This window comes from Dendrobium catenatum, unplaced genomic scaffold (assembly GCF_001605985.2).
Source record: "Dendrobium catenatum unplaced genomic scaffold, ASM160598v2 fragScaff_scaffold_325, whole genome shotgun sequence".
Lineage (NCBI taxonomy): Eukaryota > Viridiplantae > Streptophyta > Magnoliopsida > Asparagales > Orchidaceae > Dendrobium > Dendrobium catenatum.
The window spans coordinates 1,291,139-1,318,379 of record NW_021318787.1 but is presented as its reverse complement, the minus strand read 5'-3'; the positions used below and the strand labels follow the sequence as shown (position 1 = coordinate 1,318,379).

The window sequence follows — 27,241 nt, the reverse complement described above, 5'->3', positions numbered from 1 at the left end:
AAATGAACAAAAATAACCCATAACTATTTAAAATAGTTGCAACCTAATTTAAAAAATGAAATACAAAATCGATACATAATGAATACATAGTTAATACATAATTAATACTAAGTAAATACATCATTGATACATAGTTAATACAAATGCAAAAAAGAGAAAAAATGAACAAAAATAACTCATAGAGATTTAAAATCTATGCCACATAATTTAAAAAATAGAATACAAAGTAAATACACAATCAATACACAATTAATACTAAATTAAAAAAAAATTCACAAAATGAACAAAAATAACTGTCAGACATTTGAAATATGTACAACTTAATTTAGAAAATGTAATACAAATGATACACAGTCGATACAAGGTCAATATATAATCAATACACAATTAATGCCAATTCAATACATAGTTAATACAAATTCAAAAAAGAGTCACAAAATAAATAAAAATAGCTCATAGACATTTGACATCTATGCAACCTAATTTAGAAAATGGAATATAAAGTCGATATATAATTGATACATAGTCGATACACAATCAATATAAAGTCAATACCCAGTTAATACACTGTTAATACAAAGTCAATACACAATTAATACAAGTTAAAAAAAGAATCACAAAAATTAAAAAAAAAACTCTTAAACAATATATGAAATATGTGCAACCTAATCTACAAAATGAAATACAAAGTCGATATACAGTTGATACACACTCAATACACAATCAATATACATTGTATAATCTCATGTATAAAATTTTACATAAATGTTTATATTCACCGATTTACAGTATCGTGAGCATCCAATCGTGTACGCCAAACTGATTGTCCTTTTCACTTTTTTTAATAGTGCGATGACTGTGCTTCTATTTGTTAAACAAGGTGAGCCACGACAACATAAAAAAATGATAAGTAAACTCCAAACTCTAAAAATTATAAACATAAATCCTAAAACTTATTTTGAGAGAAATGCCAAAAAAAAAAATATATATATCTCTATGAAGATGAACGAAACGAGAATGACAAATTAATCTTATTGGAAGATGATAACTTAACGAGTTAACAGAGCGCCTAAATGTTAATGAATAGTGAATCGTCTGTAATGATGAAGATGAAAAGTGAACAATGAACCGACTCTAATGTCGAAGATGAAAAGTGATTCTACTATGCAACTTTTGATCTGTCGCAAATTCAAAATTTCCACCTCCGAATTGGGTCGAGTTTGTCGGGCTCGCAAGAGAAAAATAAAATAATAAATCTATTTGAAATATCTATCTCTTCAATTTAAATCTTATAATTTTATTAGAGTCCCAACTAAAGCTAAATAATAATTTATCCCATAAAGGACATAACTAATCAACACGTTTTTTTCGGCTATGGTTTGTTGTCATGCATTACTCACCGAGAAAATACCAATAAACCGTTGTTGGGGTTCTGGCGCCTGGCGGATGCTTTCGCAATCCTTCGTCGCTGAGCAACCGCCTTCCCGTACTCTGGAAACCAGAAACCCTAGGGTAATATTTTGCTTTATCTCTATCTGAATCTGATCAAGGTAAATTTGTTCTCTTTTTAGTCCCTTTGGGATTTGCAGTAGGTGCTGAATGGCGACATTATCGGTTCCTAAGAGTGAAGCGGCGGAACCGCTTGCTTCTCCTGTCACGCAGCAGCCGCCCATAAATGTTAGCCGCGAGGATCCCATCTGCAGCAGTGCAGTGGAGAAAAGGAATCACGAAAAAGAGAACACCGAACTAACGGATGAACTAAGATTTAAGCGCGGTGTGGATGAACTCACATCGCAGGTCGATGAGGTATGGATACTTGCATGTTCAAGTTTTTTTTTTTTTTTTGGAGTTAAACTTAGCGGAGGTTGGTAGCTTGTTGCAGTTGGAGCGAAAATTGAACGAGGTTTCTGAGTTTTATGCCACCAGGAAAAGGCATAACGAGGGCAAAGGGACTTCGGATCTGAAGGATAAGGAGAAGCATGGCGCGAACAGCAACAGTAACAACAATACTAACAGTGGTGGTAATAACAGTGGCACAAAGAAGCCCGTAGATGTGCCAAGGCCACAAGGGGTGTGCTCCAAGAGAATGCAAGAACTCATGCGACAGTTTGGTACTATTTTGCGTCAGGTGCGCATACCTGGCTTTCATGTTAGCGAAGTTTATGGACTTTTGAAATGCTTGTGTAGCCAGAATGCTTTGGTGTCCAGATTTTTCTATGTATTTTCTCGAGTTCTTATGAACTAAAATAGTTCCCATCGTGGGTCGTTGCTGTGCCTTTTATTTGATGCAAGTGATCATCTATAGTATGTTTACAGTGCTGGATATGTAATGTATTTAAACGACTCCTTTATTTTTTTGAAGTTTGTTCTTTTAGATGGTGCTGATTGCAAGCAGGATGGACTTATAGGATAATTTGTTGCATAGCTATGGATATCCTTGATATGTTTTTATGTCACAAATACATTATTTAGATATATTTTTAGGGTCAGGCCCTGATCCTCTTGGTAGAAAAAAGCCACTTTCGTGTAAATTTAATTTCCAAAATATTTTATCTTTTACCTTCCAAAATGGGAATCATCTTATTCTTTTCAAGTCAGACTAGATAGGAATATAATATTTTATTATACAACTATTTAGTTATCGATCATGCACATTCATAGTTTTTATTGAGACAAATAGAATAATGTGATGTTTTTTTTATCTTTATACATTAAGGTGTATTGAATGAAATTTTATATGCATGTTTAGGTTGTTTTGGAATAAGTTAATGACTTTGATATGTAGATGCTATCGTAAGGATTTTTGACATCATTATCATATTATGTTAACTATCCCCATATGCTTGATTTATTAAAATACAATATAAAACTAAATTTTATGTATTGTTTTTTTATAGTTTAGTATTTGATTAAGATTGTAATTATATCTTAGGGCCTCCACAATCAAATAATGTGATCTTATTCTTTTCTATGCATTTTCTCATGTTCATGCATGTTTATTATAAATCTAGTTACTTGTAGATGCATCTGCCTATTGAATACATCAATTTTTGTTTTTGATGATGTTAGTAATACCCCAAGGATCAATATTGAGCATATATTTTGTATCTTTTTTGATATTTTAAAGATGACGTTCATGAGGTGCCTTAGTGTATGTTTTTTGTAGATGCGATAACTCTTGCCTATGAGGCATTTGATTTAAGTAACAATAAATAGCAATTGGGAAGATATTATTAAAGAATAAAGATCGAGTATTGATATGTGATTTTAATAGTACAAGTCAAAATGTTTTTAAGATAAAGGGATACCTAAATGTAATAAGTTTAATTATCTTGGATTTATTATAAAGAAGAGGGATATAGATAAATTCATGATGCAAAATGATTATGACTTTCATAATGATGTAATGAATATAGATCACATAAAAATTATGATTCGCAGATCAACAATTAATAAATATATAAAAGTTTGATTTGTCTGGGTGCAAACTAGGAAACCAGTACCCAAAATTAACCATCCCCAAAATTTGTTGCCATAGGAATGGATGGCTGAAACAAGAACACCATATTTGTTCTGTCGTAGGAACAATGTACTGAAATACATGTCAAGGAAATCCAAACAATGAACTGCATAATTAAAATTTTGAGATCAACAATGAACCAACCTAGTCTAATCTTTCACCAAAACATTTAAACTAGCATAGCACCTGGAAATAGAGAACGAATATCTTTTTCAAGGCCAACATCATAGGCACATCCCAATTATTGAAAATTATGAGTTACAAATTAACTTTCAAATGATAAAATTAAATAAAAACTTAGCTTAGGACATTTATTTGTTAAGTGAAGTATTGCAGAGATGAGGATGCTCAGGTGGATGAGTGGCTTTACTCTTAGATAGATGATACAAAATGAGCATATACATGAAAAGGTTGGAGTTTCTCTAGTGGAAGATAAGATTAGAGAGAGTTACCTTAGATGGTTTGATCACATAAAACGTAGGCCTTCTGATGGCCTAGTTAGGAAAGTAGATGTATTAGATTTGACTTTGTTAAGAAAGGTAGAGGTAGATCTAAAATGACTTGGTTAGAAAATATTAGAAATGACCTTTCTTTATTAGATTTAGATGATAATTTTACTCTAAACACTACGCAATCGAGAAAAATGATTTATGTAGCCGACCCCACTTACTGGGATAAAGGTTTGTTGTTATTGTTGTTGTTCTTATGAGCTTAGTCCCAAAGATGTCCATTAGGATATAACTTATAGAATTAAGGTTGAGTGGTTAAAATAGAAAAGTGTTGTAGAAATATTTGGTAATAAGAGTATACAACTATACTTAAACTGGCGATGTTTTATGGATCCTAGTGTTAGGTAGTTAAGAAAAAAGAATGATAGCTTAGTTGAGCATGCATATGAAATATTAAGATAGATGTGGGGTAAAATTAGGAATGATATTCCAAGGAATAATTTATGGGAGGAATGGTTGGAGTGAAATTTATTGAAGATAAGAAAGTTGAAAATAAACTTTAGTGGTTTAGACTTCAACAATGAAGTATAGAAAATGCACTTATTAAACAAATAGAAAAAAAAAAGTTTCGGAATATTGGAAAGGAGGGGGATTAGGGAGGTAGATCTAACGTAACATGGATAGAAATTATTCAAACAATTGGCAAAGAATAAGTTTAACATCTCTGTCATCGCTTAGTATGAGCTAATGGAAAATGAGGAATTATTAAGCGACCTTTATTGGTTCGGAATATGAGATAAGGTTGATAATGGCGCACATTAGGTCCATATGTTAATTCATTTATAAGATTACTGTAATCATAATTTTCCTAGCAATAAGCTTAGAACATTTACTATCCGATCCTAGAAATTTTGAGCAATTGTAGGATGCCTTCTATGCATGCTTAATATTATTAGGCTATGATGAGATTTCTCGATTTCTTAGCAATTCTATTCTTCCAAGAGAGAGATGTTTGTTGAGTGAATTTGCTGCTGTTTAAAGTGAATTGCTGTTAAACTTAATTCTCCTAATGGCGAACTTATGAAGGCTGGTTATATTTCCAAGGATTATATACACAATTATATTTTATGATTTGCACATAATCCTTTAATTAAAAACCTGCACTTTCAGGAATTTTTTTCTGAACAAAGTTATTGATAAAAAATTCATTTCAAAAAATTAGAGGCTGATAGGTAGTATCTTTAATATGGTTTAGCTTATCAAAATGTTTTGACATCAAGTGCTACCATAGGTATTAGTATATTCCATGTATAGCTACAGAATGGTTTTACGGCAAATTATGAAGGATTGAGAAATAATTATATATTGAGGAAGTGGTAGTAACATCTTTTGCTATTAAGATAGTGGAAGATAGACTTTGATGGTTTGAGTTTGTATGTTGTGCAATTTGATATGCATAATAACCTAGGAAGACAGAAAATTGTGGAATAGAAAGAAAAATGATATACTAATGTTAATATGAAAAAAAAATAAAAAAAAAATGAAAAGACTTGCATATGATGTAGTTAACACTTATTGTATATTCAATAAGAAGCAATGGAGTTGCATTGGCAAATATAGACCCCAAGTAGTTTGGTTAAGGATAATGGTGTTGATGATATGGAAGCCAGAAATTGTAACGCTGTTGATCATATTGTACAACAACAATAACAAGCCTTTATCCTACTACATGGGAATGATTACATGAATCCTTTTCTCCATTTTGTTTTATTAAGAGTCAAATTATCATTAAATTTGATAAATTAAATTTGATCATATTGTAATAAAATTAAATTTGCATGTGATATTTTGAGCTAAACAGGTGCCCTTAACCACTTGCACATCATCATTATTCGTTTTCCAATTTTACACTCTTGTTTAATCTTCTACAACTGCTAGTATTTTGAAACTATAATTAAAAAATCAAGAAATAAAATGTTGTGTCAATAAAGATTTTCATCAACATGATTCACTTCATCTTCTAAAGTTGTGTTCAAATTATCCCATTTGCTTATTGAACTGAACGTGCTATGGTACTTACTGTCATTTATGTATTTAATGTTTTAAACAGATCTCGCAACATAAATGGGCTTGGCCTTTTATGGAACCGGTAGATGTCAAAGGGCTTGGTCTCCATGATTACTATGAGGTATTGTTTCTGATCTGTTTGTCACGTCATAATTTTGGTTTCATTCTTAATGCCAGCCTTTGCGACTTATGAGTGGAGATGGAGGGAATTTGAATTGTGTAAATTTCGAAGATAAAACTGTTGCTCTGTTTGCTATTGAGTAAATTCTGCCGATTATCTAAAAATCTTAAAAAAGGTTTCTAAAGAAAATATTGCCACCATTTGGTATTGATTATTGAAGCTTATTTTTTTATCTTTCTAACATTTAGTTTGGCCAGGTTACTTAGTGGCTTTGTGCTCGGTATTCTTATCTCTTTGTTTGACACTTTCCTATTGCCTAGCTGTAATCTATGTCCATCTCTCACCCCTTTGGCCCATTCCATGTGGCCAGAATGAGCTCAATGAGCAGCCCCTGACATTAGACGTCCTTTATGTTTGTATGATCAACAGAGATATTACCAGCAATCTGTCTGAAATTTCAGTTTTACCAAAAAGTTTCATGCTCATGTAGTTGTAATTTGTATACAAATTTGATCTCTGACCATAAAGATTCCAATTGTACATTTGGTTATGAAGTCATTGGATCATCTAGTATGTTTCCATTCATGATTTGGTTGTTCAACTATTCCTTGGAGACATGTTTGAGAAGGGCTATGAATGGTTTCCCTCCATTCTTTCTTTGGGCCACCCACTAGACCCCCAAAGTAGTTTTATTATGGCCCGTGCATTACCCAAAAGTTTACGTAAATTATCATCATGGTTTGAGTGTTATTTTGATATAAGTTAGGCTAGTTTGTCACTTTTATGAACTTATTTTGGCCTTGGCTCATCTTTGTTGTTCTTTAATAATATGAGGCAATGCATCATACATATCACAATATTAGGCCAAAAGATGGTTCCTACTTGAGTAGCCTAGTTGACTTATGAGTTGATCAAATCAACTCCAAGGCATAGTGGACACAACATAGGTCTTAGTTGACTATGTGTCACAATTGATTTGAAACACTCCTGATTATTTAATTGCTTTTCAATCAACCCAAATTTAGATCCTATTGACTTGATCTAACTAATTCTTGTTAAGATCAATTTCATCAAGCTTTAGGAGATTGAATGAGCCCGTAATCCAGTATAATTTACCTTGATGGTTTGATTGAGCTCAATTAGTCTTGCTGAAGATATTGCTCAATAAATGAAGTTCACCTTTGGCTTAACTTGCTATTATTTCAAGGCTCACTAAGAGCATCAAAATGATAGTATCAATAAGGGCTCGTATAATGCACCCTATTAGATTCAACTTGCTCTACCATCTTCAAGCCCTTTTTGATCAAACTTGAATATTAACTTAAGCCAGGTAAGGGTCTCAATTGAATTGAAGTGGCACTCATAAATTTTAATAAGAAAGATTAGTTTGACCCAAAATAGATAAACTCAAACCTAATCCATCTAATCAAAGCTAAATACCTATTTGACTAAACCAAGCCCTGATTGCTTAATTCAGTGATAGGATTACTCGATGAGACTCCCAGGATGTATCAAATTAGTTATGCCTTCGGTTTAAACAATTAACAACCTATATGGCTTGGTTAAAACCAAACTGATTCTTTAAAACCTAATGAAATCAATCAAATAATTTGCTTTGCATTAGTTGTTGAGACTAGACTCTACTCATTTATTTGATTATTGGGCTAAGCATTAACTTATCCAGTGCACTCAATTTTAGCATAATCATTTGATTAAGCCAAAATGACATGATTAATTGCTAAGCTCTTAAATAAAATTTAATTGTTATGATCCAAACTTATTGGCCAATTTTGCAGGTCTAACATAAGCTTAATTATATTATACTTAAAAAATTAGAATCCTAGCTACATTTGAGTACCCATAATCAAGTCTTTGGACCCTTTCGATTTTGCATGGGTTGAGACCTATGTATAGATGATTACGGGGTTATCTTCGATTGAGGATGCTATTCAATTTTCAATATAGAATTTCCCTGATTCTCTTATTCTTTTGGATTGTTAATATAAAGTCAATCTTGAATTGCACCCATTTTCCTCTGGCTAAATCTTTTTGTTTTGCTTCACTAGACTATTATATATATGTGGTAATGTCAATGGCATTGGAATAATCCCATTGTTTTTGTTGTTGATTGTATGATATGATAATGGAATGATCCTTGCTTCTTGTTTTTGTTGCTGATTTAGTAATAGTTTGAAGAAAGGTTCTTCTTGAGAGAGAGAGGGAAGGGAAGGGAGGATTGACCATTGGAAAACAAGAGGGGAGGCTTTTTCAGTTGTTATATCTTGGATTATGTGTTGACCAAGGGAAATCAATGGGATAGGAGACTTGTTCAACAGCAATATTTTGGATTTTGACATTCAACGTGCTTTAATCCTACAATAGGCCATAGAATGTACCAAAATTCCCTCTTTACTTACATTCTTAATTACAAATTCAAATAAAACTCATATTTATCAATTATGAAATACATAAGAAACATAAAATTAGTGTTATCCACTAAGCAGATTAACGTCAGGCTTGGAATTGGGTTGGGTAATGATGTGATCTATTGCGTTTTGCAAGAAAGTTTTTGAAGTTAGATTGATCAGTGGTGTTGACTCTTTCATATATCCAAAGTTCCTTCTCGATGAGTGCCTGCAAAAATATGTTTCAAGGCATTTAACATATAGGGCATGAATAAGATCTATTTTGGTTGGAGAGACTTTTCTTCTTGTACTCCTAGATTCTAATGCTTGATCAAGTATTAAATTTGAAATATTTCAAGAAAGATGATCTACTTTTTCAAGCACAAATCTTACCAATTGGGTTTATCTTTTCCCTTTTTATCTTTTCCTCCTATTCTCTTATCTATTTTTTTTCACTATTTTGACTGGTTTTATAGGTGCGTTTTGTTTTATACTGATTTGTTACATTTTTTAGCTTCTTTTGCATGCATGAAATCTTCACCGACTGAATTTTTTTGATAATTTCTATTAGGAGGTCAAAATCTTGTCACTTGTGATTGAATTTCATTGATTTTTTATTACTTATTATTACAAAAAATAAAAGTTTGTGTTTGACAGTTCGCTTACCTATGAAATTTGCATGATATTTCTTGAATTTATTTTCTTAGAGTGTTCCCGTTTATAATGAGAAAAATATATAAAAAGGGAGTTTGTATATCAATTAGTTTAGCATGTTACCAAATTGGATATTTGATTTGTATTAAAACCCTTGACCCTAGTACAACTTACATCAATTACTATTGTCTTTTCCCGAAAAAGTGATCTTCCATATTTTTTTGTCTTAGATTATTAAAAAGCCCATGGATCTTAGCACAATTCGAAATCAGATGGAAGGCAAGGATGACACTGGCTATAGAAGTGTTTCTGATATATATGCTGATGCAAGATTAGTTTTCACAAATGCCATGACATACAACGATGAGAGAAATGATATCCATGTAATGGCAAAGACATTGTTAGCTAAACTTGAAGAGAAGTGGTTGCTCTTATGGCCAAAAGTTGTTGAAGAGGTAAATTCGAAGTTTCTACAGTGATTTCTATGCTTCTCCACCTAGAAAGGATCCATGAACTAGGTTTCAAGCTTCTCATTGTTTGCCTCCAAGAGAACCCCTTTAAAACATGAGTTCAAATTCCACTTGCTCCAACTGCTGCTTCTAATCATTGCCACGATCTCTTGTTTTGCATGCCTGATTAGGAAAAGAGACTGAAGGAGGAGGAATCACAGGCCCTAGCCAATATGCAGATTGTTCATGAAGTTTCTATGGCAAAGATGGCTTCTGATGTAGAGAATGAAGTAAGTATACTGATTGTGAGTCATTTACTTGCTTCATTAATTCTTTTTAATTATGAAAACTCCGTGTGAAATGTTTCACCAATCATATCACCTAATGATACTAAATTTTTGTTTGTAATCCGTCCACGTTTTAAAACTGTCATCTTATGTGAGTAAAAGCTCAAAATAACATGTCGATTATTGATAAATGTTCAATTTAGTCCCAGAGCCAATAATTAAAAATTGAGTCAATTTAGTTCTAAAGCCTAAAATAAGAGTTAAAGTTAATTCTAAAGTTAAATATTAAGGTTATTTTAGGTACTACAAGTGAATATAAAATTATATTGCTCAATTCTATGATTTTATTATAATACATATTTAATCTACTACATAATAAGAGTGAATAAATAGTGAAAAAAAAAATATTTTCTTAAAACAAAATCTAACAAGATAAAAATTATAATTTTTTATCATTTAAATATAATAAAAAAAATGATGGCTTCCCTTGTATAATACAATTTTTTTCATGTTAGATTTTGCTTTAAAAAAATAATTTTTTTGCATTATTTATTTACTCTTATTATGTAGTAGGTTAAATGTGTATTATAGTTTATTAAATGATAAAATTGAGCAATATAAACAATGTAATCTCATATCTACTTGTAGTTTCTAAAACATCCTTCATATTTAATTTTGGAGTTTAACTCTTATTTTAGGCTTTTTGATTAAATTAGCTCAATTTTTAAAAGTTGAGAGACTAAATTGGAGCAATGTAAAACTCTGAGGTTAAATTGGACATCTTTCAATAGTCGAGGGACTATTTTGAGCTTTTACTCCATCTTATTTTGAAATTTGACTTTTCAAACTACTTGCCTTTTTCTTCTCACCGCCTTCTTAAGACCTTTAAGGCATTAGAACTGACATCCTTGAAAATGTTTCAAGTTAAAATTTCTTTCCTTTGGTTGACTAATGCAGGTTATATCACATCCATGCCAGCTAGTTCAATTCATTCTCATAGACTATTGATTTTGGCAGTTCAAATGTCTATAGTTTTGGCAACAATGCCTCAGGTTCAATATATTTAGGGTTATCATACTATTAGTAAGAACGAATTAATGTGCTGCTAGTAATTGTGGGTTCAATTTGATCTACCTGATCTCAGCTGTTTAAATATCCTTATGTTTGGCGAGAAAGTTGGAGTAGCTTTGAGGACTCATAAAACCACATGTTCCACAGTTTAACCTAATTAAGTTATTTTATTTAGAAAATAATTCACCTTTTCACCTCTGGATGTGAATGCTCTACTTAGTTTGATGCATTGCATGGAACTTGTGAATTCTCTTAATATTTATTTTCTCCTGCTTCTTTTCAGCTTAATGAACTCAATTCACGGCTGGACGAACTTAGAGAAAGGGTGGTTAACAAATCCAGGTATGGCAAAGAAATTAATTTTAAGTTTAGAATCTGTTCGATCTCCATTTTACACTTTTGCAAATCTTGATGATGAAGTGCTTTGATTGGTGTTGAATGTTTGTAAGAAGACAATGATATATTAGTTGATTCTTGTATTGATGATCCTGAAAGATCCTAATAATTTCTGCGAACTGATCCCATATTCTCAGCCAAGGAAACGCGAACAAGCAAGGACTATTTGAATCTAAAGCCAGCTATGAACATCAAGCTGGCTAAACTCAATTTATTTATATGAGGACCAATATTTCTCCGAATTGAGTAAGGATGTTCATATATCCAATCAAAAGAACCTGAAGCTATTTATTATTTCTAATGGATCGAATTAATGTATTATGGACATCGTTTGCAATAATGTTGTAATGTATTATTGATCTTCAAAAAGACATATACTTGAGCACCATAAAAGTAATCTAATGGCATTGTTAATAAAGGATGTCTGCGAGGTATGTTAGTGGTGTTTACTGTAAGTATGATTGGGCTATGATGGGTATTGAAATAGTTGTGGAGTATTCAAAGAAATTTTCTATGACCTCATTATTGCATAGAGTATTGACATTAAAATGTATATTTTTCATTTAGTTAGTGCTTATTTTGGATCTTAAAAAAATTCTATTTTGTGGCATGCTATTTTCTATGACAATCTAAATAGGAGAATTTATAGTCTAAGTAGATAACAATTAAGACAATAAAGAAAAAAAATAATGTAGTTAGGATTAGTATAAAAGAATGCCTAGTGGTGTGCATTGTTTGATTAAAATAAAAAAAATCAAACCATTGGCTGGTTCGATTTTCTAAATTTTAGAGCCAAAAACTGATTGGTTTGGCTAATCTGGAAGCCAATCAGAATCAAACTAACCAAATGCATAACCCTTGAATGCAGATGATATATTATTATGGTGAGTATGTAATTAATGATAATCAATATAACTTCGAAATGATTAAATTTTAGTACTTCGGGTTTTGGACCTATCATATAATAGAGACATCATAATTTTTGTTATTAATTAATTTTGTGTTGTCATTTTTTCGTTCAATTTGATCAATATGATATGGCTTACGCATACGTGGATTAAGTTTTTCTTATGTTTTCTTAATCTATCTTTGATTATGCTTGTAGAAAATAGCTTCTCTTATTCTTAAAATGTAAACACTATAGACGAGATGAAAAAACCTGCGTTAACCTCTTGTTATCCGATTTTGCACAAAGAGATGAAAATTTTTCTAGTTCATACACTACTACAAGCAAGACTGCCCCAAAGCTTTGTTGTTGGTTGATTAGGAATAGCACATTCTCAAAAAAATTTTATTACCATATGTAATTTGGCATTCTTTCCGACATCAAGCTCTGTTGCCTTCTATTTGTAGCCTATTCTCTTACTTTTACCTTGAACAATCCACCCCTTCAGCATCATGTTAACTCTTTGTTGACCTCAATACAATGCAAGTTGAAATTTGAAAGTAAAAGAGCATGACACCCGCATAACTCACCCGATGTGTGTCGATCGGAAACCAAAATCTCCAAAATGGCCTCCGTTCGCGAAGCAGATAGCGTCGATGCGTCTGGAGCAATGGAAACAACTAAGATCGACACCTATATTGATTGGGGTCAACGATCGACGAAAATTTGAATTTCGAGCGCGCAAATCGAGGTGACGACATGTGCGAATGACGACGACGTGGCAACTAACTTGATGCACGATTAAAAAAAATTATGTCATATAATTAAAAAATAATAATTTAAAGAGGGAGAGAGGTTTAAAAGAAAAGAAAAGAAAATTCTTTAAAAAGAAAAAATCTAAAATTCCCCCACTTAAGCCCTTAAGCCCTCATAACTTCCTCCTTACTCCCTCACTATTTACTCATGCCAAAATCACGCAAGAAGCCGCGCTGCTTCGTCCTCTCACTAATTAGCTATTTTAGTCTATCGTCCAACCTCCGTTCCCGCCTTGCCTATGCGAGCTTATCGGGCCGGGTCGTGACATATTCAACGAGATTTTTGGGTCAAACCCGGTTTGGTTTCGGGTTTTCGGGTCAACCCAAACCCGACTCGGTTTTACAAACGAGTCAAGATCATGAACTTGAACCCCAACCTGTTTCCCAAACTGGTTGACCCTAACTCTGAAATTTTCAAATCGGGTTTTTGGGTTGTGTCAAATATTACCCTTGCAAAAGCCCCATTAAATTTAATATTTTTGATATTTCATAAGTAAGAACATGATTGAAAGATAAGAAAAAGTAAAAACAAATTCTAGTCCATAATGATATGATTCACATTCAAACTTTAAATTTTAATTGACATAAATATATAAAGTAAACCAAATCTGATGCCAAAATGAAACAACACAATTAAAATACACCTGTCAAGTCATCATTCTTTAAGCTTTATATCCTCGAAGTTATATTCTCTAATTGGTATATGTTTAGAGTAAATGGTTTGTTAATTTAATTTTTTAATTAAATAGGAAGTTTGTGTTATAATGAATGAGATATAATTATTTAATAGCTTCAAAATTAATTTAGGTCAACTTATATCAGGGGGCATAAGCCTTGCTTAATTGGGTGCCAAAAGAATGACTCATATGATTGAGATGATGCCCCAACATATGGGGCATAAACTGTACTAATCAAATGCCACTGCAAACTATCTTGAGACATTTTTGCTTCACTTTTATTCAAAGGCACGCCCTAGGCATACCCCAAGACTTTATTCTGGTAGAGTGCCAAATTCCATCATAGTTATATGATTATCTACTTTAACCTTGTGAAAAGGTTGAAGTTGACTTTGGTTGTATTGTCATATAGCATCAATGATGTGAAGCACTGGCAGTGAGTCACCATTCTCTTGACATGCACTACAGAGTTAAGGTCCAATGGAGAAATATTAATTGCCTTTCCAACTATAACATTTTTCCCTTAACGAGAAGGATATCATTGCTGCCGTTTATAAGGACAACATTCTAGTCCCAAAGATACAATCTTCGAAGGATCATCTAGTAGAAGTCCAAATGCATCACATCTCTAGTGATTTCATCCAAGTACAAGTTCATGATGACAATTTTAAAGGTGAATTGTGTTGTTATTTTCATCGCCACCTTCTTTTGAATCTAGTTTTGAGAACATAGTGCTTGGGGTATGCTGTTATCGAATGCTCAACTAAACCATCTTTTTTGAATTGATGTTCTTCTCGTTATGGTGGATGCCACCAGCATCTTCACTTGGGAGTTGAGTTACAATTTAGAAGAGTTCTTCTTTATCCTTCCTATCAATGGAAAATATGCTTGCATATCTTGTCGAGGATGTTGGCTAAGGATGCGAGCAGTGAGTTCATCTCGATCGAAGAAAAAAGGGCTTGCTGGAGGGAAGTAAAGAAAGTGAGCACCTTTGGGTTTTAAAGTTTTGAATGGCAAATTTGACAAATTTGTTGAACTCTATGCCTTTTTTCTTATAGAATTTAGCAACATTTATGCAATGGATATTCAGAGCATCTTTAACAATGCCAGGCTTGGGTGATAATCACTAAGGATTTGGGTTGTATGCATGTAATGCTAAAGATTTTGCATGTTGGGTAGTGGTAGCATTCTTAGTTTCTATGGCATCAGTAGATATCCCATGTGTGAAATCCTAGCCCCAAAGAAAAACAATCTTCCAAGGATCATCTAGTAAAAGTCTGAAGGCACCACATCTCAAATGATTTCATACATGTACAGGTTCATGATGACAAACTTGAAGGTGAATTGTGTGGTTATTTTCATCTCCACCTTTTTTGAATCTAGTTGAGAATAAAGTGCTTGGGGTATAGTGCTATTGAAATCTATACTCATTCACTTTTTTTGAGTGGAGGTTTTTCTCATTTAGGGTGGATGCCTCCAGCATCTTCAGTTTGGCCTTGACTTAGAAGAGTTCTTCTTGTTCCTTATCATCAATGGAAAATATACTTGCGTAGCTTGACAAGAATGTTGGTTAAGGGTGAAAGTAAGCAGCCAGTTTATCTCAATCGAAGAAGAATGGGCTTGCTTGAGGAAAGTGAGGACCTGTGAGTTTTAAAGTTTTGAATTGCAAATTTGATAAGTTTGTTAAACTCTATTCCCTTTTCTCGTAGAGCTTACCAACATTTATGCAATGGATGTTGAATATTTACTACATCTCTAACACCACTTGACTTGGGTGATAATAACTAGGGTTTTGGGCTGTATGCCTGTAATGCTAAAGATTTTGCATGTTCAGTGGTTAGGATTTCATAGTTTCTATTGCATTAGTGAAATATCCCATATGTGTGTGAGGCTGCATACTCGCAAATTTATTCCTGTGTATGAATGTGCTATGACCAATCTTCCTTAGCATTATTAACTTGAATGTCTACATGATTTCATGCATTTTTATGTTTTTCTAACCGTGCATTTATTGCATCCAAGGTTTTTGTACCATTTGAGTTGCATGGTATGCTTTGTTTATGATTTTTGTAACTTTGGGCCTTCCAAATATTAATACAGTTCAGTGCACGCTTGTTATGATATCTGAAACACGTGTGAAGGTTTTGGGCCTTCCAAATATTACAGTTGTTCAATGCACTTTTGTTATGAACTTATGATATCTGAAGCACGTGCGAAGGTTTTGGTTTTTAATTATCTCCGGAAAATCTAAGTTTCTTCATTTAAGTTAACCTGACTTGCAGTTGAAAATCGTCCCATATCTTGAACCGCCTTGAACTTTAGTTCTCTCTTCTTGAAATTTACGTGTTGGTGTTGTCTTAATAATATCTTTATCTATACTTCCGTTGTGTTGCATCTATGTATTATTTTCACGAGTACTTATTCATAAAAATTTATAAGTTTCCAACCCTTTTCCTGATTAGGAAATGGTCCACAGAAGAGAAAAGAAAACTTGGCGCAGGACTGAGCACTCTATCCATTGAAGATCTAAATAAGGCGCTCGAGATCATCGCTCAAAGCAATCCAGATTTTCAAACTGCAGGAGAAGTTGTTGAATTTGATATGGATGCCCAGGTTATTCTCTTTAAAAGCTTCTTTTACTCATATGCATTTTTTTCTTAAAATTCCCTGATGTCATATGGTGCAACTTCATTACTTTATGAATCATAAATTTGCTCAACTTGATGTGTCAAAAAAGCTACTGTTCAGAGTAGGTACGAAGCTCGACCAACTAGTAAGCCAAAGTATAATCTAATGGCCCTTCTGATGCTGCCTTTGTAGCCTATTCGTCTGTACTGTTGAATATTTATTTCTTCGTGGATTGGTGTACTCTGTGGTATGCCTGTGCAAGCCTGCACTCTAATAAGTGCATAAAAAATCTAACAAAATCTGTATTTGTGCACACAATGGTTTTTAGGTTTTGTATTGGAAAACCTTGTTTTTCCAATTCTATTGTTCAGTGAAATAGATGGGGATATTATCAGCAGTTCAAGTTGGATAGTTGAAGTGAAGGAATGCATCAGGTTTGTTGTGTGATAGAAAAGTCTCTCTCAAACTTAAGGGATAATTCTATAAGATGGTGGTGAGACCTGCAATGCTTTATGGTGTTGAATGTTGGCCATTAAAAAAGAAACATAATACTGAGTTAAGTGTTGCAGAGATGAGGATGCTCATGTGGATGAGTGGCTTCCCCCTTAGAGATGATACAAAATGAGCTTATACGTGAAAAGGTTGGAGTAGCGCCATTGGAAGATAAGATTAGAGAGAGTCGCCTTAGATGGTTTGGTCACATAAAACGGCAGCCTTTCAATGACCCGGTTAGGAAGGTAGAGGTATTAGATTTGACTTATGTTAAGAAAGGTAAAGGTAGACCTAAAAAGACTTGATTAGAAAATATTAGAAATGATCTTTCTTTATTAGATTTAAACGAGAATTTGACTTTTAATAGGACACAACGGAGAAAAAAAGATTCATGTAGCCAACCCCATGTAGTGTGACAAAGGCTTAATGTTGTTGTTGTTTATTTCATTCTAAATTCTTATCATATTTTCTATCTATTTGTCCTTTCATGTTCTGTAAACTCTTTCAGAAATCCATTTCCTTTATTTTAGTTCTCTGAGCCGATGAAAGTTTTTCTTTCTTTAACAGAGCGAAACCACCCTTTGGAGGCTGAAATTCTTTGTGAAGGAAGCGTTGGAGCATCAAACCAAAATTTCTGCAAACAAGGATAATGGCAACTTAAAACGCAAGGAATTCTGTGATGCTCTGGCCAAAACTGCCAGGAAACGAAGCAAAAAGCTTGGTTCTTCCTGATGCAAATCTGATAAATATTCTAGAAATTTTGTGATTTATCGTGCATAATCTTTATTATCTACTTTGGCTTGTGAGCATCAGTAGATTTGGCTACTGTACTATATTACAGCAGCTCACTGGTATACTTATATGCGGACTGATACACAATGGGCTCTTGTAGATTTTCATACACCGCTCCTAATCATAGTTGAAGAATATTAGAAGTTGTAGATAGCAACAAGTTTTTATCATCTCTTTGTCTTGTACTGGTTTCATCAACAGTTTCATTTTAAGCTATTTATTTACAAATATTAATGTATATTTCTATTTTATTTGAGCTTAATTTTTAATATATATAATATATATATATCTAAGGATTTGATCAGCTATGAAGATGAGCCCGATCAAGATCCCATGGTTCCGTCGTCCCGGGCTGTCATGTTCCCTGATCTATTTAGTCAGAAGAGGTAGTCGATCCAACCTGATAGAAGAGTTCGTGAGTGTTTTTTTTTTAATTTATGAGTGCCGATTTTTCCTCATTTATCTAGGGAGTTAGGGTTTTTGTTTTTGTTGGTGTGTTTTATGGGGTAGGGCTCATAATTTTTTAAGAACAAGACTTATGGTCACAAGAAGATGGCTTATTGCTTGTGATTTGGAGAATTATATATTTATGCACCTTATCTTGATATGTTGGTTAAAAGCTTTTTAATTTGTAATTGAAAAATATGGAGGTTTGTTAACAATCACATATTGATTGTGGTTATTATTATTATTATTATTTATTAAAGCAAAGTTTAGGGAAGGTCTTCATTCTAAAGCATTATAAGTAAATTTTTATGATTACTTCTGAGGTTAAAAATGTCTTAGATACCCAGCAGTATCTAGCTAGGTACTCAATACTTGTGCGAACCGTCCGCACATAATAATCTCTCCAATTTAAGAGGATATGCATTCACCTTCTATTACAAAAATAAGTTTAGCTAGTTACAGTAGGCCAGAACCAAAAACGAGAGGAAATTAAAAAAAGAAAACACAAGAAAATTGAATAACAAAATTAATGCGAAAGAAGCTGCTAGTATTAATGAAAATGCTTTCGTTGAGAGTCGAACTCAAGACCTCCCGCTTACTAAACGGGTGCTCTAACCAACTGAGCTACGAAAGCAGTGCAATAGAATTTGTACAAACGGCTATTTATCAAATAAATATTTTGTTAAAAAAAATAGCCAATGAATGCACCATTTAAAATCCAATCAAATAGATATCTTTGAAAAGAAAATTGTAAATAGTTGACGAATTTATTTAAATATATTTTTTTATTGTTTTGTAGTAGAAAAAGTTTATCATATATGCGACGCCGTTTATTTGGAAGAAAAAAAAAACTTCTTGAGGGTTTTTTTATGTAAATAGATTTTATTTTTTTTCGGCCTATAACTTTGTTGTAACAAAGAATATTTTTTTTTTTTTAAAAGAAAGTTTTCAATAGAAACCAACCCTAAAGTCTTATAAGCTTTCCCATCATAGAAAAAGGGAAATTAAAAAAGACAGAAAAATGGAAATTAGGGTTCATCTTTTAGCACGATTTAAACAAATACTTATGCTGTTGAGATAATTTTTAATTTTTTTATAATAAAAAACAAACATTAAAAATAATTTTATTTGTATCACAAATAGATTTTTTTTTCTTTTTTAAAATTTATTTCAAGTTTGTTTGAAATAAAATAGAATAAATTTTTTTAAATTTATTTCAAGATTTTGTTTCTGATATAAAATAGAATAAAAAATATGATTGAAAAATATTATTTTAGAAATTCTCATAATTAAAATAAAAAATACAAATATCCTAATATAAAGAATCATAATCTCTGGCTAATATTACTATGTGAGCCCAAGTTGATGCTTAAGATTCTTTATGTAAATTTTTGATATAATATATTCCTCGATTTTTCGAGCAACAAGTTTTTTATTAAAATTATTATAATATAAAAATAGAAAAAAAATTGGCTTATAAAATAAGTCACAAAATTTTTAGATTTTTTAGTGCAAGAAAATTTGTGACGGTGGAATTTACGTTTAATATCTTAGCTCTATATAAAAATCTAACAAGCACTCGAAACAAGTTGCAAGAGACTTAGAATTTTTTTAGTGGAAAACTCAAGAATAGGAGAATTCACAGGGACTACTTCAAATGCAATAATTCTTTAAATAATAAGAGATATGAATCATTTCTTTCTCACATGTGAGGAAGATGGATTGTATACATTTCAATTCGATTATACGATCCTCTTCATATAGACATGTTCGCTAGCCAAATAAGATAATTGACTTAGTAAAGCTGACACATACTCAGATTCTAAATCACTCACATACCTACTTTGTTATCTTTAATTTAAATCTGATCAGCATTCTTCCCAGACCAAACGATGCTCTAGTTCTTAGTAAGAGATCAAAAAAGAACACTCCTTGACAATAGAAATCAGGTCAAATTTTGTAGGGGAAAACAAGGTCGGCCAAACAGAGGTAGTTGATCCGTGATTTCCTTGGTTCAAGGCACGATGCGACGACTAGAAGCAAGAAAACGTTCAATCTGAGCGAGAAAAGGAGTAGCGAGCCGAACCCCATTTTCGAGAGCCAAAGAAAGGGAGCAGGCGGACGGTTTTCACGAATAGGAAGATGAGTTTCATGCGCAAAGGAGCTAGTGTGTTCGATATCGGGTGGGTTTTAACGGAGAAGAATGCAGAATGGTATTTTAGAAAGTAAAATAAGTTTTAGGTGATATGTACGTAAATATGCAAGTTTGGGTGTTAAATGAGTAAATAATAAACATTTAAGTGTTATGTATATAAAAATCCCTTTTAATAAATATGTTCATAATTTAAAAACTATTGTATGGCATATATTTACCTCATTCATTGTTGATCATTTATCATATATGTAACTATCTTAATGATATGTCATAATTTAATGAACTTAAGCTCCATAGATTCGTCTTGTCAATCTGCTCAATTTTGATTCTATGCACATAATATATGAAGACTATCTGATTCATAAATTAATGTCCAAGAATTTTCACATGTTTCATTAAAGCTCATTTGGAATCGAATTGATCATTTGTAATATTGATAGGTATCCAATACTGATTAAATTAATTTTATTTTAAAATAGGTGAAAAGTAATTTATTTTTCTTCATCTATTACATCAAATTTAAGATAAATCCAATCTCTCTTAAAACTTATGCTAAGTTCATGTCGCATACTCAAATTCATACGTATTAAATAAAATTAACAGTATAAATAACGTTAAAAAGCTTTTTATCTTTTAAATCTTAATTAATTAAACATTTGATGAACGCTAAATCAAAACTAGCTCATCATCATAATTACTATATATCTAAATCATTTAATTTAAATTTGTTGGGATCTCTACAGAGAAAACCCTTAAAAAATTGGCGTATGCTACTCTATGTGACGAGCACACGGTATTCTTTAGTAAAAGGCGAAAGAATAGTTCGCTTTGTGCTCATCACGCAGCTGCGTGCTTTCAATGGTTCCAATGCTTTCTTATTTATAGGCCAACGACGCTCGCCTCCGTCAGCTTAATCAATGTGGGACTAAACTTTCTGATACTATGATATATTTCTTATACGAACAAAGCTGAATTAAATAATTTAAGCCTAGCGTAGGCAGTACTAAGTACCTTTTATTGGAGAAGCAAAAAAATTGGGGGAAAAAGAATTAGATGAGAGTATTCTTACTGAAATTTTGTATAATTATTTCGATGTGTTTAGTCCTAGCGTGAAAAACAGGATTGTTTGCGAGAGAATAGCCGACGTGTTGTCGCAAAAGAGATCAGATGGAGAGCTTTGTAATACGTTGAAGTCGGTGAGCAGGCGTTTGATCCAAATTATATCTACTGTGGCGGCTGCTAGAGCCCTGTACTCAGACTCGGTGGAAGATCATGCCACTGTGCTTTGTTTCTTAACTGCCCAGAAGATGAGGGTCTGACTGAGGAATGTACACTGACCGGTAGTTGATCTTCGAGACACTGGATCACCGGTCCAGTCTGCGTCCGAGAATGTTCTGAGTTGTAGAATTTTTTTAGTGGAAAACTCAAGAATAGGAGAATTCATGGGGACTAGTTCAAATGCAATAATTCTTTATATTATAAGAGATATGAATCCTTTCTTTCTTACATGTGAGGAAGATGAGATTGTATACATTTCAGATCGATTATCATATTCTCATTGTGAGAATTATAAAAATTAGGTGTCCATAAATAAACTGTTAAATCAAATGACTTGATGATAAAAATCTGATAATGTTGGAAGCAATTACATATAGTGGACGTCGGCGGTGATCACTGGAAAATGCTATCGAGTTCTTTAGCTTTCTCATATTTTAAATCTCCTTCCATGTATAGATAACAAGGTTTAATTTTATTTATAACATTTTTAGATGATTATTTTAATAAATATGTTCGTAATTTAAAAAAACTCGATTGTATGGCCTATATTTACCTCATTCATTGTTGATTATTTATCATATATGTAACTATCTTAATGATATGTCATAATTTAATGAACTTGGGCTCCATAGATTCGTCTTGTCAATTTGCTCAATTTTGATTCTATGCACGTAATATATGAAGACTATCTGATTCATAAATTAATGTCCAAGAGTTTTCACATATATTACACATGTTTCATTAAAGCTCATTTGAAGTCGAATCGGATCAATTGTAGTATTGATGGGTATCATCACAAGAAGACATTCAAATCTAAAATCAAAGTCAGATTGATCTTTGATATGTCACAAAAAATCACCTTAATCATGCACGAATATTGATGCAAATATGAATAAAAAAAATTTCAAAATTAAATTCAGGATCTTTCAAGCTCCGATTTCAACAAAGCTTATAGTCAAATAAACATCTCAAAGAGACAAACCCAACGACACAAAAATTGGTCCAATCTGAACTCAAATGGATCCAAATCAAGGGTTCATCGCTTATGTGGAAGCTTTATAACATTAGTTTGATGATGAAATGATATCCAAATGTGGGGCTTATAAGCGAATTGAGCAGCTCAACGAGACGAATCCAACAAGCCCGAAATCGTCGAATTCTGACAACATTAAGACACACAAATGCTTAATAAATGTTATATTGTCAAAGGAATCACTACGAGCTGTCTGATAGAACACTCCCAACTTACCCTTCTTCTTCCTATTTACTAGTCATGCCACTAAAAATTTTTTATAAATAGTCCGTCTTTCTTCACATGAAGGAGGAAGAAATGAGAAAACTTAGGGAGCTCCATTATCGTCGACCACTGCTGGATCTCTTCCCAACTGCTGACATTCGCTACACTTCCGCCATTTCTCTTCCCAACCACCACCCGTCGCTGGACTTTCGTCTGTTCTTTGATTTTTGTCATAACTCTTCATGAATGCTATCGACGTCACTTCTCCTCCCAAATACCATCACTCATCGAATACGGTCCCTCCAAGCAATGTCGCCGGTCGACTACGATCCCTACGACCTCTGCTACCCGCCGACTATGATCTCTCTCACCAACATCTTTAGATGACGATCTCCTCGACTATCTTCATCCGACTACGGTCATTCCATCCACCATCATCTGGCTAAAATTCTTCCGACCTCCATCGTCCGTCGACTAAGATTATTTGATTACTGTCTTATTATCCAAAAAAAATAGACCAACACTCTCTTAAGAGTAGTTGCTCCAACTATTTGATGTGTCTAAATAATATGTATTTGCTACATTGAAGTGACACCCTCCTATGCAATTTTTTTCTTTGTAAACCACCACCAAAGGAATCATTTCAACTGAGTCAGGCCTCATAATTTTTCCCCTTTTTCAGCATTTCCACATAAAATTTGTTGGTGTTTGTAGAAAAACCAGAGAAGGAGAAAGGTAGATGCCAAAACAAAGAACAGAGGAAATAAAATAGAAATGTATTTTTACGTCATCTTTTACAACACTGGAGCCTGTATATATATAGGCTGCAGTCTAAGTGATAGGTGCTAGTATGATGTGGTAAAAATATGTGATGTTGATTTGTCTTCTAATATTCTCCCGCAAACTGATGGATCCTTGGTGATTGTCTGTTTGAGCCTGATGTATTGAAATCAAGGTGTGATCATGTTTTTGGTGAAGATGTCGGCGATATGGTCGATAAAGCTGATGGGGAGATGTCGTATGTGGTTGTTTTGAATTTGATCTCGTATAAACCAATAATCTATTTCGATGTGTTTAGTCCTAGCGTGAAAAACAGGATTGTTTGCGAGAGAATAGCCGACGTGTTGTCGCAAAAGAGATCAGATGGAGAGCTTTGTAATACGTTGAAGTCGGTGAGCAGGCGTTTGATCCAAATTATATCTACTGTGGCGGCTGCTAGAGCCCTGTACTCAGACTCGGTGGAAGATCATGCCACTGTGCTTTGTTTCTTAACTGCCCAGAAGATGAGGGTCTGACTGAGGAATGTACACTGACCGGTAGTTGATCTTCGAGACACTGGATCACCGGTCCAGTCTGCGTCCGAGAATGTTCTGAGTTGTAGAAATTTTTTGGTGGAAAACTCAAGAATAGGAGAATTCATGGGGACTAGTTCAAATGCAATAATTCTTTATATAATAAGATATATGAATCCTTTCTTTCTCACACGTGAGGAAGATGAGATTGTATACATTTCAGATCGATTATCATATTCTCATTGTGAGAATTATAAAAATTAGGTGTCCACAAATAGACCGTTAAATCAAACGACCGGATGATAAAAATTTGTTAATGTTGGAGGCAATTACATATAGTGGTCGTCAGCGATGATCACTTGAAAATACTATCTAGTTCTTTAGCTTTCTCATCTTTTAAATCTCCCGCCATGTATTGATAATGAGGTTTTATTTTTAGCATTTTTAGATGATTATTTTAATAAATATGTTTATAATTAGAAAAACTCTATTGTATGGCCTATATTTACCTCATTCATTGTTGATCATTTATCATATATGTAACTATCTTAATGATATGTCATAATTTAATGAACTTGGGCTCCATATATGCACACAATATATGAAGACTATATGATCCATAAATTAATGTCCTAGAGTTTTCACATATATTACACATGTTTCATTAAAGCTCATTTGGAGTTGAATCGCATCATTTGTCGTATTGATGGGTATCGTCACATGAAGACATTCAATTCTAAAATCAAACTCGTATTGATCTTTGATATGTCACAAAAAACCACCTTAATAAGGCACAAATCTTGATGCAAATATGAATAAAAAAACTTTCAAAATTAAAATCGGGATATTTTAAGCTCTAATTTTAGCAAAGCTTATATTCAAATGAAACATCACAAGGAGACGAACCCAATGATTCAAAAATTGGTCCAATCTGAACGCAAATGGGTCCAAATCAAGGGTTCATTGCCTATGTGGAAGCTTCATAACATTAGTTTGATGATGAAATGATATTCAAATGTGACATGCTTATAGGCGAATTGAGCAGCTTGATGAGACGAATCCAACAAGCTCATGATCTTCAAATTCTGACATCATTAAGACACACAAATGTTCAATAAATATTCTATGATCAAAGGAATCGCTACGAGCTGTCCGATAGAACACTCCCAACTTACCATTCTTTTTCCTATTTACTAGTCATGCCACTAAAAAAACAAAAAATAGCCCGTCATTCTTCACATGAAGGAGGAAGAAAATGAGAAAACTTGGGGAGCTCCATTGTCGTCGACCACCGCCAGATCTCTTCCCAACTGTCGACCTTCGTTAAACTTCCACCATATCTCTTCCCAGCCACCGGTTGTCGTGGACTTTCATCTGTTCTTTGATTTTTGTCATAACTCTTCATGAATGCTATTGATGTCGTATCTCCTCCCAAATATCATAGCCCGTCGAATACGATCCCTCCAAGCAACGTCGCCGGTAGACTATGATTCCGCCAACTATGATCTCCGCTACCCGCCGACTATGATCTCTCAAACAAACATCTCCAGATGACGATCTCCTTGACTGTCGTCGTCCGACTACGGTCATTCCAACCACCATCATCTAACTACAATTCTTCCGACTTTCATCGTCCGTTGACTATGATTATTTGATTATTGTCTTATTAACTAAAAAAAATAGACCAACACTCTCTTAAGAGTAGTTGCTCCAACTATATGATGTATCTAAATAATATGTATTTGCTACATTGAAGTAACACCCTCCTCCAATGCAATTTTTTCTTTGTAAACAATCACCAATATCAAAGGAATCATTTCAACTGAGTCAGACCTCATAGTTTTTCTCCTTTTTTAGGATTTCTATGTAAAAATCTTTGGTGTTTCTTGTGAATTATATGTCACTCTCTTCTATATGTTTGTGTGATAGATCTTCCCTTAAAAAAAATTGGCGTATGCTACTCTATGTGACAAGCACACGGTATTTTTTAGTAAAAGGCGAAATAATAGTTCTCTTTGTGTCAGGATTTCCATGTAAAAATCTTTGTTGTTTCTTGTGAATTATATCTCACTCTCTTCTATATGTTTGTGTGTCGGATCTTCATATAAATTTAAGACGTTAAACTCTATATTTCTCTATTGCCGAGAATATTCTAAGACGCAAGTTTTGAAATTATTTTGAAACTTTTTAATTTAAATATCGTTTCAAGATCGAAGTTAATCAAGCAAAATATTTAATTTATAGATGTGTCAATATTTATTTCAAAGTGAAATATAAATTATATATAATTCTTCATGCATTACATTGATTTTAAAATAATTATTTTTATTTTCTTAAAACTTATGCTAAGTTCATGTCACATTTATCTAAGACATAAATTCAAAAAGAATATCTACATACTTAAAATCTTAAAAAATAATAATTTACAGCATACTTATTATTTAAAATTAATCGTTAATATAAACGTTTAAAGGCTTTTGGTCCTTTTAAAGAGTTAATAAACTCTAAATCGAAACTGGCATATTATCATAATTAATATTCATCAAATCATTTAAATTGAATTTGTTGGGATCTCTTTAACGAGAACCCATTAAAAAATTAGCGTATGCTGCTCTATGTGACGAGCACACGGTATTCTTTAGTAAAAGGCGAAAGAAGAGTTCGCTTTGTGCTCATCACGCAGCTGCGTGATCTCAACGGTGCCAATGCTTTCTTATTTATAGGCCAACGACGCCCGCCTCCGTCAGCTTAATCAATGTGGGACTAAACTTTCTGATGCTATGATATCTTTCTTATACGAACAAAGCTGAATTAAATAATTTAAGCCTAGCGTAGTCAGTACTAAGTACCTTTTATTGGAGAAGCAAAAAAATTGGGGGAAAAAGAATTAGACGAGAATATTCTTACTGAAATTTTGTATAATCTAAAAATTTGCTTAAATTTATTTTGTGTAATCACCCAATTTAATATTTCATTTGGGCAAAAGCTTTTGACCATCATTTTTTTTGTTGATTTAAAAAAAAAAACTATACTAAAAAGTTATTTTAAAAACATTAAAATAATCATCATTATTTTTGTTAACATCATATTTTTATAGATTTAAATTGCTAATGATTGAACCAC

The 27,241-nt window shown here is 32.8% G+C and overlaps 1 protein-coding gene, 3 non-coding genes and 1 pseudogene across 5 annotated transcripts; 1 reads left to right on the top strand and 4 right to left on the bottom strand.

The window, feature by feature from the left end:
* The first annotated feature begins 1,354 nt into the window (after nt 1–1,354).
* On the top strand, nt 1,355–17,894 carry LOC110092591 (transcription factor GTE1). Of its 2 annotated transcripts, none has more exons than XM_020817214.2 (9): nt 1,355–1,512; nt 1,590–1,806; nt 1,883–2,128; nt 6,080–6,157; nt 9,447–9,671; nt 9,857–9,955; nt 11,307–11,365; nt 16,260–16,410; nt 17,485–17,894. In XM_020817214.2, the coding sequence occupies exons 2-9, from the start codon at nt 1,600–1,602 to the stop codon at nt 17,647–17,649; spliced, it is 1,230 nt and encodes a 409-aa protein (XP_020672873.1). In that variant the 5' UTR covers nt 1,355–1,512; nt 1,590–1,599; the 3' UTR covers nt 17,650–17,894. The 2 variants fall into 2 exon arrangements, with proteins under 2 accessions (XP_020672873.1, XP_020672877.1); XM_020817218.2 differs by having other exon boundaries at nt 1,370–1,512; nt 1,593–1,806.
* An 822-nt stretch (nt 17,895–18,716) lies between these two features.
* TRNAT-AGU lies at nt 18,717–18,790 on the bottom strand. The gene has a single exon. It is a non-coding gene; the product is annotated as a tRNA-Thr (tRNA).
* A 2,252-nt stretch (nt 18,791–21,042) lies between these two features.
* Nucleotides 21,043–21,158, bottom strand: LOC114579349. The gene has a single exon (XR_003700275.1). It is a non-coding gene; the product is annotated as a U5 spliceosomal RNA (small nuclear RNA).
* Nucleotides 21,159–26,036: 4,878 nt separating this feature from the next.
* LOC114579351 lies at nt 26,037–26,157 on the bottom strand (annotated as a pseudogene).
* Nucleotides 26,158–26,686: 529 nt separating this feature from the next.
* Nucleotides 26,687–26,803, bottom strand: LOC114579350. The gene has a single exon (XR_003700276.1). It is a non-coding gene; the product is annotated as a U5 spliceosomal RNA (small nuclear RNA).
* Nucleotides 26,804–27,241: the final 438 nt, after the last annotated feature.

Coding starts and splice junctions, on each gene's coding strand:
- LOC110092591 (XM_020817214.2), top strand. CDS start 1,600: ATGGCGACATTATCGGTTCCTAAGAGTGAAGCGGCGGAACCGCTTGCT. Junction 9,672..9,856: donor GGCCAAAAGTTGTTGAAGAG/GTAAATTCGAAG, acceptor ATGCCTGATTAG/GAAAAGAGACTGAAGGAGGA. Junction 9,956..11,306: donor CTTCTGATGTAGAGAATGAA/GTAAGTATACTG, acceptor GCTTCTTTTCAG/CTTAATGAACTCAATTCACG.